Source organism: Macrotis lagotis, chromosome 5, assembly GCF_037893015.1.
Source record: "Macrotis lagotis isolate mMagLag1 chromosome 5, bilby.v1.9.chrom.fasta, whole genome shotgun sequence".
In the NCBI taxonomy this organism is placed as follows: domain Eukaryota; kingdom Metazoa; phylum Chordata; class Mammalia; order Peramelemorphia; family Peramelidae; genus Macrotis; species Macrotis lagotis.
Genome location: NC_133662.1, coordinates 149,370,869 through 149,382,999, shown reverse-complemented (window position 1 = coordinate 149,382,999; position 12,131 = coordinate 149,370,869). Strand labels below are relative to the sequence as shown.

The 12,131-nt window shown below is 37.0% G+C and overlaps 1 protein-coding gene across 1 annotated transcript in view; it reads left to right on the top strand.

Moving 5' to 3' along the window:
- NHSL1 (NHS like 1) overlaps positions 1-12,131 on the top strand; it is a 264,064-nt gene that overhangs the window by 960 nt on the left and 250,973 nt on the right. The window contains 2 exon segments of the mRNA XM_074187692.1: positions 164-381; positions 383-654. Coding sequence (XP_074043793.1) covers positions 269-381; positions 383-654 — 385 coding nt within the window. The 5' untranslated portion in view covers positions 164-268.

The following is a 12,131-nucleotide window of genomic DNA, read 5'->3' as shown; positions in this document are numbered from 1 at the left end:
CCCTTCGCTGCGGACGCCGGCCGGGCCCCGGCGGGGCGAGCCCCTCGCCGCCCCCTCAGCACCCCCTCCCCGCGCTCCTTCCTTCCTTCCTTCCCTCCCTCCCTCCCTGCAGCCCGGGCGGGAGCCAGAGCCCTCTTTCCTCCCCCTCCACCCCGCTGTCCAGGACTCTTCTTTGTGTTGGATGAAGGCTGCCGAAGAGGGGCCGCGGAAGGGCTGGTGATCGCGGCCCCTGCCCGGAGCGGCCGGCGGGCGGCCGCCCGGACCCACCATGCCTTTTCACAAGAGGACGCTGGAGCCCGTGAAGATGTGCCGCCTGGACGAGGCGGCCGGCGACCAGGCGGCCGGGGTCTCCGGGAGATGCGGGAGCGGCCCCGGGCCGGGGGGGGCCGTCGGCGGGCGCGGCCGGAGCCCCCGCGGCCACCCAGGGCGCCGGGGCCGGGGGGCTGCCCTTCACTTCGCTGGAGCAGGTCAGCGCGCACTCCCTGGTTTTCCTGCTCTGGCAGCTCTCGGACCTCTCCCGCTGCGCCGGGGACATCTTCGCCGAGATCGAGGGCCAGGCGGCCGCCCTGGGCCGCCGAGCCGCCCGGCTCCACGGCCGGCTAGACGCCCTGCGAGCCGCGGCCGGCCGCCTGGACCACCGCAAAGTCCGAATCCGTAAGTGGCCCCTGGAGCTCTCGGCTGGGTCTGGGGGAGGGGGGACAGTCTGCTTGGGAATGTGGAGTCGGCGCGGGGTCCTGCTCCTTCCTGCCCCCTGCCGGCCCTCGCGGGGGCCTCCGCTCTGGAAGCCCAGATTGGAACCGCGGGAGAGGAGCAAAGATTTCCACTTGGCTGTGGCTGAAACCGGGAGACACTTGGCAGGTGTCAGCCTCATGTGACCCCCTCTCTCCTCCGACTAGCATTTACGGAAAGTTCGTGTTTGGGTTTGGACTTCTGTTTTGTTTTGCTATGTGTGGGTGCCGGGGTGTGGGAACTGGGCTTCTATCCCATTGCCCCATCCTTGCGTCTGTCTGCGTGGGAGACTGAGGCCGGCAGACACGTGCGTTTCGTAAACAGCAGGGAGTTGTGTCAGGTCTGAGGAAAGGAGCACGGAAATCTGGCCGGCCAGGTAGAACAGGAAAAGAGGATGGGCAGATATTTTATATCTACACACACACACACACACACACACGCACACACGCACACACACACACATTATGCTAGAGTCTTACTCTATGTACTTTGTACATACATACTTTGAATCCTCGAGAACCAGAAGGACTTCTTGGAGGCAGTCCTCTGATTGTTTTGTTCCTCGGACATCAAGAAAATTTGTGAAATTCTCTGGGCATTTCAGGTAGTTGCTAACTGCTCCATTCCGCCTCCACCCTTTTTTCCCCTTTAAGGAAAGTCATTATCGTAATCGTAATTCAATCGTAAATCAAAATACACTTACAGCTGTTTTTCACTCTTGGTGTTAAACTCTGAAACTCCAAAATTGTCTAGCTATGTATTATAGATTGTAAATCCATGATATCAATTTTCAGTGATTCATAGATCCCTGACCTTGAACTCAACCTCCTGAAATCTCATTCATCTTCCCTTCTTGACCTCATTCCAACCCTGAAAATCAAGTTTATTTCATGACATGGTGATCTCTCTAAACATCACATTTCATTTCAGCAGCTCAACGGGCTCCTTTGCATGAAGCAATTGGAATTTCCTGCTGGCTCAGGGCTGTGAAACTTTCAGTGGGGGTGTGTGTGTGTATTTTTCTATTTTTCTGTCTTGCAGCCCTGGGATAACCAAGAGTAGCTTTGGTGGATAGGCTGATAGATTGGAGGAGGAGGGAAGAAGTATTTTCTGTATGTTACTCTTGTTACTCTTAGAATCAGCAATGTATGTTTAAAATGGGAACGTTAGGGACCCCGATTGAAATACTATTTCTATTAGGATGAATTTATATAGAAGTTTAAGAAATGCACATTCCTGTCTCTTCTAGTTTATCTGGGTCCCAAGGTTGCTTTAACATTTTCTTTTAAATATTATTTGAAGATAATTAAATTCTGACCTTAAAAAATTTGCACTGGAATAGAAAGCTATATAATTGCATTTGAAACCTTCACATTTATGAATAGCACAGTACTCATGAGATAGCTTCCTATAGTATATCTTTTTTCCTCTATGTAATGTAAGATGATTGTCAAAAACTTTGATCAGACTAGTGACATGTGTCATTATAAATTGTCTTTAGAGGAAAAACTTATGCTAAAATTCTTTCTTACCCTTATGTATGTGTATACCAAAATCAGAAAGTACTTGAGTAGAATCTCCTTTGAAAGTGGAAAATTACCATGAATGTAGATTCAGGACCCTTCTTCCATCATTATATTTCTTCCATCATTATACTTCCTAACTTTTTTTTACTTATCTTTTTTTGGGGGGGTATGATTGTATATCAATTGGAATTTACACATTTGGTATGCAATTAGCTGAGCCAGAATACAGAAACCTATTTTGGGAATTAAAGAACATTTACAGATAGTAGAACCTTTTGCTGGTCTCATTACATGTTCCATTGGAAGCAAGAATACAGAAAGGCAAGGATTAAATTCATGTGCTACCTCTCTATATACTCTTGAATTTCCAAAACTAGCAATAAGATTGTGTTTAAATTATGTAAATTAAAGTTATTCAACTTCCACAAATATTTTTACATATCTGAAGTGTTTTTTATTTCAAACCAGAAATCATCAAATATTATCCTGATCAAACAAGAAGAATTTAAACATAATTTAGTCCTGTGAATAGAAGTATAATTTGTTAATTTGCTCATTTGTTCTTTCCTGCTGTGAATATTCCTCTAGGTGATCTTTAGATCTAAGTCAACATATACTTTATTTTCTTGTAGGTCCTATGGTTGACTTTTAGCCAAGAAATACATATTGGCTTTTTAAATAATTTATGATGTTTGTCTCCTTAGACTGTTAAAAGGGACATGATCTTTGTGAATTAACTTTACTCAGCATTTATTAAAAATTTTTAAATATGCATGTTTAGGTGAATATATAGATATCTATACCCAGATAGATACATACATAATTGAATTGAATTCAGTAAACATTTATGAATCACCTAATATGTAGTAGGTACTTGTTAAGTACTGGGGGGATACAAATAAGAAAAACAAAGTCCCTACCCTCAAAGAAGAGCTTGCAATCTAATGAACAAGACAATATACAAAGGAGGCTGGAAAGGCAAAGAGGGGAATGATGAAGGCAGAGGGAACATCTTATTGGGTATTATGGGCACTCTGTAGAGCTGAGCCCCCAAAATGGGGTGATTTGGAAGTCCAATTCCTGCTCTCCTTAAAAGAATGCTGTGGGAGGAGTTTGGTACTCCACCCTCCAAATCTTTAAACAGGGGTGGAAACTAAGGTAGGTGGTATCATTAAAGGGAGGCACATTTTATTCCTTGGAATTGAAATCAGGTAGAGAAACAGATGCAAAGTGGAGTGACAGTTGTCTCTGTTACCATGGAAAAAGACACATTTTCTTATTTTAAGTAACTTATTTTCTTTTAGAAAGATTTTAAAGAATACCACTTTTTTAGCTTAGGAAGAGTATATAAATAAAAATTTCAAATAATCAAAAATTTAACATTTGCCTTAACTATTGACTCTTTCTCGATAGATAAAGTTTTAGAGAGAAATTTTTTAAAATTATTTTTTTCAGTTATAAATTATTTTTTTCCTTTTTTACTTCTCCCCTAAAGAAAGATGAAAAGCAAAATTCTTGCAACAAATAAATTTAGCCAAACCAATTGCCATATTGACCATGTCAAAAAATGTGCATTTCATTCTTATATGAATTCATCACCAATGTAAAGATATAGATAGTATTATTTATCATCAGTCCTCTGCCATCACAGTCAGTTCCTGCACTGATTAAACTTTTTAAATCTTTCTGTTTTCACAATGTTGATATTATGGGATAAGTTATTTTACTAGTTTTGCTGACTAGGATCAACATATTGAGTCTCTTCTCAGGTTGATCTGAGATCAACAAGAACTTATAAGAAGGTACAAATGTGATGGAAGTTTCAGTCTTCTGTTAGGCAGCAAAAAGCCCGAGCGGTTTCTAAATCAGGGCAGCTATGTGGTCAGTGGATAGAGTGCCAGGCCTAGAATCAGGAAGATTCAGTTCAGGTCTGGCTTTGGACACATACTAGTTGTGTGTGACCCTGGGCAAGTCAATTAATTCAGTCTGCCTAAGTTTTCTCATCTGTAAAATGAGTAGAGAAGGAAATGGAAAACCATTTCAATATATCTACCAAGAAAACCCCAAATGGGGTCATGAAAAGTTGGAATTTTTGTTCAGTTACTGAACAACAACAAAAACAAATGAGCCCGTTTTGACAACTACCAAAAAAAGAGGAGAGAAAGCTCATCATCATTTCTTTTCAGCACAAAAATAGGGTTCTTTAATTATTGATAAGCCTCTATCTTTTATGAGTTTAAATTAAATTATATTCTGCATATCGTAATACTGATTTTCACTGTGGTAATCATTTCTTAGAACCCTATAGCTAGAAATCAATTTTTTTTTTTTTTTTTTAGTTTTTGCAAGGCAGTGCGGTTAAGTGGCTTTCCCAAGGCCACATGGCTAGGTAATTATTAAGTGTCTGAGGTAGGATTTGAACTCAGGTACTCCTGACTACAAGGCCAGTGCTCTATCCACTGCGCCACCTAGCTGCCCTGAAATCAATTTTTTTTTTGCATTGTACTTCAAGGATCAATCATTTAATTGATGTGTATATACTCAGTCACTGATGTAGATTGTAGCACCTAAATAGATAATAATAGCAATAGCAAGCACATCATTTGCAACATGCTTAGATTTCTTCTTAAGTTGCCACTAGGGCTAACTTTGTCTGGTGAGTTACTGATACATAGTAAGCACTTGATAAATGCTTAGTTATTGAGAAGAGAAAATTATTACTTTTGAAATTGTTAATGTTCAGTGTCAAGAATTGTAACTACAAGACTTTAAGGAGGGTAATATATTAATTTCCCCAAATATCAGTCAAAAACAATGAGTAGGAGGCAGCACTGTATAGTGAAAAAAGCAGAAACTCTGAAGATACACTACTTGTTCAACATTTAGTGTTGAAATTTTAATTACTCTTCTGTTCATTCCCTTCAACTTCAGTCAAAACTTTCTTAACTTTGTCAGTAATTTTAAGCCTTATTAGAAGACAAGTTCTAAAAAAACAAGTTAACAAAAAAAGACCTGGATGAAAATACTTCTATTTTCTTACATATAGAAATGAATAATTGAGACTACATGTCTCTAAGGGTTTCTTTTAACTTGAAATCCTATGCTTTGATCTCTGCCCTGCAGAAACCAGAACAGCATTGGCTATATGTGTGACAAAAAAAAAAAAGGTCTGATCCAGTTAGGGAGGTGATGAAACCTTAGTAAGAAACCTTGGGAGAAGAAAGCACACCTAGAATAGCCCTCATCTAAAAGATAATTTAGCTTTTATTCTGAGAGTATAATTGTTTGATAAAGATTTCTTATACAGCTTAATTGGTTTTAAAATACCCTACTTATATAAAACTACTGCTTATATACTAAAGATAAAGAAGACCAAAAAAGTTGAAAAATTCTTGGCTCTTTTTAGTAGTTGGTTTTTGAAAAGAACCTAATGAAGCATACATTCCACCCCCCTTCAATTTGTAGGAAGTTTTCAAAGTAGATTGGCATAACTTATTTTCAGTTATTCTTAATATGTACCTTATATATTAAGTATGTTTTGAGTTGACCTATTTTAGCTCTATTACATGACAAAAATTTCCAAGAAAGGCCAAATACCCATAGGAATATGGTTCTTTAGTTCCCACAAAGAATATGAATTAGTAGCCAAACCACTAGAAACTACTGTTTAGATAGTGTTCTGCTTTTTCTGGGATGAAAAATATAAGCAGTGGGCACACACTATAGTGTATATACCCACATACATACATACATTTATCTGTATTATCAGTATTTGCATCCATGTATACTGACCTTAATTTCATTGATATGGAGGGTTCTAACTAAGGAACTTCTTTTGACCAATAAGGATTAGCTTTTGCTCTGAAACTTATATACTAGGAGGTTCAAGCAACTTTCTCAAGGTCACATAGTCATATGGGTCAGCAAGTCTTGAAACCCATATTTTCTTGCCCGAGTCCAACTTTTTTTCCAATACACCATGCTCACTCTGACACATACACACACACACACACACACACACACACACACACACACACACACACACACATACACATGAATGTATTGAATCTATCTATATCCATTACATATTTTTTATATTTTTTATCTCTAAGATATAGCTAATATTTAAGGATGATTTAACTTCCTTAATTTCATGTCTTCTAAACTAGAAAAAAGTGATTTTATTATTATGCATAAGGTAATTTGTTTTTTTTAAGGAGAGAATGGGAAAGGGAGACAATGGAATATAGAAAGAAGTATCTTGCAATTAGAATATCTGGGCTTTAGCTCACTTTTCCTGCTTAACTAAATATGTAACCTGGGGCATGTAATTTAATCATCCTAGGACTTCTTTGCCTATAAGCGTAGGAGATGAGGCTAGATGATTATAATTCTGTGACTATAATCACAGAATTTTTATGTGATAAAAGCTAAATGTTAGTCTTTTACTAATACAATTTTTCTATTTTTAAAATATGTGTGTTTGTGTTATGTTCTACACCAAAACCCTCATTGGACATTGCACCTTGAGTGCACAGTTTTCTCTTTCCACTTAGGTATATTTTTGGCACATCAAATGAATAACACCATTTAAATTATAAAAAAAAGTTAACTGATTTCCAAAGAAATCAGATTGGACCTTTAGAAACAATGCACCTGCTCATAATTATGTCTTGTCATAGCTTCTTGTCATCAGATCATCTTATATGTTGTTTTTAAGTATAAATATTATTATGGATAAAAGAATGTGCCTCAATTTTAGGGAAATTGTTTATCTGTTCAGATTAGTAAAAGAGAAAGGAAAAGAATAATGAAGTAAAAAAATGGACAGAACTTTAGAAATCATCCCTCTATTTCTGATACTAGCTCTTTGAGTTTCTTCATGTTTTAATTGCAAATAAGTATCTTACAGAGCAGTGGTGAAGCTCATATAAGGTTTATATATATATATATATATATATATATATATATATATATATGTTATATGCAAACACTCATTTTATAGAAATGTCAGATGAGGAAAATGAGCTTTAAAGCAATGAATTGACTTGCCCAAGGTCACACAGTCAGTTAAAAGAAGAATTTGAACTACAACTTAGTTCTCCTGAATCCCAGTTCAGGACTCTGTTCACTACATATTGCCAAATTACTTCAGCATTAGAAGTGTATATATTTCAAATCAAAACATAAAACCATTGTTGCCAATGTTGTAAGCATTTAAAACATTCATTTGTCTTAAGGAAGCTACATAATTACCAAATGCTTACTGCCTTCAGATTTATGTTTAAGTGGATGATTGCTTGGGAGTGATCTAATTTGGCCCAGTGTTGAAGGTCAAATCAAATGGGGTTTTTTTTACTGTTGTTTCCAAGGTAACAACATTAAAAAAATAACTGGAATAGAACAGAAAGAGAAACTAGATAATGATTGAGAATTCTTTTGCTAGCTTACTGTCTTTGGAAAACAAGAAAAATTTGGCAAAATGAAGGCAATGTTTTCCCAGGGTACTTTAGATTTAAGGAAAGTTTATATTGAATGCTTTTATCATAAAATGTTTCTTACTCTTAGTAAGTACTTCACTATTGTTTTAGCTTTATTTAGAGCTAGGATTCTTTTGTATTTTTATTTTTAATTTTTTTAAGGTAAGATTTTATTTATTTTGAGTTAACAATTTTTCCCCTATTCTTGCTTCCCTCCCCCACCTCCCACAGAAGGCAGGTCTGCTAGTCTTTATATTGTTTCCATGGTATAAATTGATCTAAGTTGAATGTGATGAGAGAGAAAATCATATCCTTAAGGGGAAAAAATAAAGTATAAGAGATAGCAAAATTACATAATAAGATAATGGGTTTTTTCCCCTAAATTGAAGGTAATAGTCTTTGTTCAAACTCCACAATTCTTTCTCTGGTTACAAATGGTATTCTCCATCGTGGATAGCGCCAAATTGTCCCTGATTGTCGCACTGATGGAATGAGCAAGTCCATCAAGGTTAATCATCACCCACATGTTGCTGTTTGCATGTACAATGTTTTTCTGGTTCTGCTCATCTCACTCAGCATCAGTTCATGCACATCCGTCCATGTTTCCCCGAATTCCCATCCCTCCTGGTTTCTAATAGAACAATAGCTTCCCATGACATACATACACCAAAGTTTGTTAAGCCATTCCCCCAACTGAAGGACATTCACTTAATTTCCAATTCTTTGCCACCCCAAACAGGGCTGCTATGAATATTTTTGTACAAGTGATGTTTTTACCCTTTTTCATAATCTCTTCAGGGTATGGACCCAGTAGTGGTATTGCTGGATAGAAGGGTATGCACATTTTTGTTGCCCTTTGGGAATAATTCCAAATTGTAGAGCTAGGATTCTTAAGTGAACTTAGTGTTTTTGGGAACTTGGGAAAAATACTTCTTTATTTCACTAATATATAATCGAAATTTAGCTTTTTCTCCAATAATGAATGTAGGCAACAAAATGCATTTCTGAGAAGGGTTCTCTAAGGCTTTATAGGATTCCAAAGGGGCTTCATAATCCAGAGCATTTAAGAACCTTTGCTTCAGAAGCATCAGTTTAATGATATAGCCTTTCAATTTTATTTACTTTTTGCAATTTCAATTCAGGTTGATGCTGCTGATTTAAAAAATGACTTGCAGCTTGTTTTCCCATGCAGTGTAAAATTCTGGCTATATATTAAAAAGTGAATTTAATTCCTGAGTAGTTGAATTGCTGAGATAAAGCAACTGCCTTTGGGTGAGATTCTTTCAGAGCCAAGGCCACAGGGACCTAGGTCTCATTCACATATTTCTCTGTAATGCATCATTCAAAGACTCAACTGAACTAAAAACTTGATGAGAAACTAGTTTTAAGTAGTAATCTTTTGAGGCTCTTTTCTTTAGAAGTTATATTATTTAACTTTACTTTAGAAATTACATTTCTTTTGCAAGTAGTCCATATTGAAGCTGAGATACCTTGGGAAGACTTTGAAAAGGGAAACTGGGAAGTTTTAGGCTTTGACTCTATGGCTTTGACCATATCAGCCTCTTAGATTCAGCACATTCTGTCTCAGTAGTGGATAGCTTTCTAAGCAAGAAAAATGATTTTTTTATAATTTGTAATTCAGGTCATAACTTTGTTAGAACTGGACTTTCCTATACTTCTGGTGAAAATTCTGGGCTGATTCTGTTGCTGCTTTCTTGGATATAGATTGTTTTGTTATTAGGTCTTAGAGATAGATGTGAGATTTTCAAGTTTTCGGTGTAGTCTATGACAAAGTTAGATTGCTGTGCCCTTGATGGATTAATTTTGAAGAATCATATATATATATATATATATATACATCTATATAGATATATATGCATGTTTTTATATACATATAATTTCAATTGATGCTTGAATGATTTCATAACAATATACTATAACTGTTGATTTGTGTTTATTTTATTAGATTTATTCAGAGTAATACAATATAGTAAAGAGACCAAGTAAAGTTGTTGTATTTTCACCAGCATGTCATATTTGTAATATATGGTCTCAGGACTGAGGGGGAAGTCTTGAGAAGTTTCTATAATCTTTTATTAGTATAATTAATGACCACTGCTACCTCCTTCACTTTCCTATTATATTTGACCATTAAGAGATCATTGGTAACTTTGGAGATGTTGTTGGAGATCATGTGATACAAGAATGAATGGAAGATGTTTATGAAGGAAAATGAAAAAGGGAGAAAAGGGAGCTTGTAGAATGACCTTATTCTTTGGGGTGAAATGTGAGGAAGGGCGATAGAATGAGATGCCATGAAACTTGAGGAATAACTTGGAATAACTGCTTTGGATGGATGTAGGATTGATGGATCTAAGATGGATGAACAAAACAAGTCGGGAAGTGTCTTAGGAGATATAGTGTCTATAACTTTCAAGCAACTTGTCGGCTATCCCTCCTCCCCTTTTCCTCAACTCCATTAGGGTGCTGGAAGGAGGGCTTAGTGCTCAAAGTTATGAGTCCCAGAACCCAGTTCTATTTCATTACATTAGGGATTATGCTTATTTGAATCTCAGGCAACTCTTCAGGACTTTAAATTATAGATAGGTTACAATCTGTGTAGGTGGAGTGACTTCCCATATCCAAGAAATCACAGTTCCCTGACAATAATGACTTATGGGTTAAATAGACTTTGTTGGGGATAGTTTGGGCAACTCGTTACCAAATGATGGGTATAAATGTAACATGATTTCTATAGAATAAAAAGCAATCTGTATTCTAAACAACAAACAACCCAGCCATAAACTTAAGTTCGCTTATAGTATTTAGGTAACTAGAGATTTCACAGGAAATAATCTTAGAGGTGACCATAACCCATGAATAAATTGGGGAGTTGCTTATGTTATTTGGGTAACTAAATATCTCACAGGTACAATAATAGTCTTTTATTTATATAGCATTCTCCTTCCCTTCCTAACCCTATACCCCCTCCCTCTTCTGAGAAGTTGAGTTCCAAAAATGAATATAAGCACTTTTGAAATCAGGTAGAAGTTCCTCTTCTCTTCCACCCCCCCCATATAAGTGGAATTTTCCATCCATTAGCACATTTCCATTTTCATTTTATCTCTTGTTTTTGTTTTTAGTTTATACCCATACAGGAAAGCAGTTTCTTGCTTTACTTTGAACACGAAGACTTATTAAGATTATTCTCGTAAAGATACTTTCTATCTTGGTATCCTGTACTTCTTGCCTCTTCAAGGTGAACACCATTAAACATTTCATCAACAAGATGCAGTGTAGTAGAAGTAGCATAATTAGATTATAATACTTGGTGACAAAATAAAATGAGAGATTTTTAAATTAGATGTTGGATGAAATGTTTCTATAGTAGACTGTTGAATTCCCCTGTCCACCAGGGAATTAATTCAGCTCAGGAGAGAAAAGAAACATGTGTACACTCAGGTGGGGATGCTAGCAGAGCAACTGGCAGAGCTGTTTATTGACAGTATCAAACAGTTCTTTATAGTAGAAAACCACAGAATTAGCATACAGGATAAAAAAAAATTATGTAACTCTAACTTGGGCAGGATATAAGCTGGCAGGATGTAACCCAGGTCAAGAAGTTTGAGAAAAGGGCTATCAACAAGTGAGGCCACGAATGACTCAGTTGTGTTATCAAATCAGAGTTCCTTGGAAAGCCTTCAGCTCATGGGCCACCAAAGCTTGGGCTTCTTTAGTCATAACTGACCTATAAACCCAAACTTGCTTGAGCAGCTCTCAACAGTAGACTTATATGTAGTTTAGGAAATTCAATTAAGCAGGGTCTGTTCTATGCATCAAAAATCTTATTATATTGGCATCTGAGAAGCACTGTTCAGGTCTGTGATTTTCCAAGTGATAGTCTTACTGTTATGACCACAGTTTATTCAAGGTTACACTTTTATAACCCAATATAGAGAATGCCTCATGCTAATCAAGTTGCTATCCAATTGTCCATCCAAGAGAATTAATTCTGACCAAAATTGGTTCCCTTCCATCTTTCCTTCTAATATATTAAAAGTTAGCATACCTGGGAATTGACGTTCAAGGGATTTATAGTTAATTGGGATTAAGTATTTCTGAGTATTTAAATAAGTTTTAATGGATATAATTTGATATTTCAAAGATATTTTTCTTCTTTATCTTTATAAATTTTGCAGCTATCAACATTTCCACATTCAAAGAATATAATGAGTTTAAAGTATGATTAAGCAAATTTTCTTTTATGTAAAATCTTATGATGTAGATGACAGTCCTTAAAATATGGAACTTTTATGAACCCTTGGTGATCTATATATGCTAATTTAAAAAAATCCCACGCAGGCCTGCAGTTTCTTTCGTCATTAGTTGGTTTTTG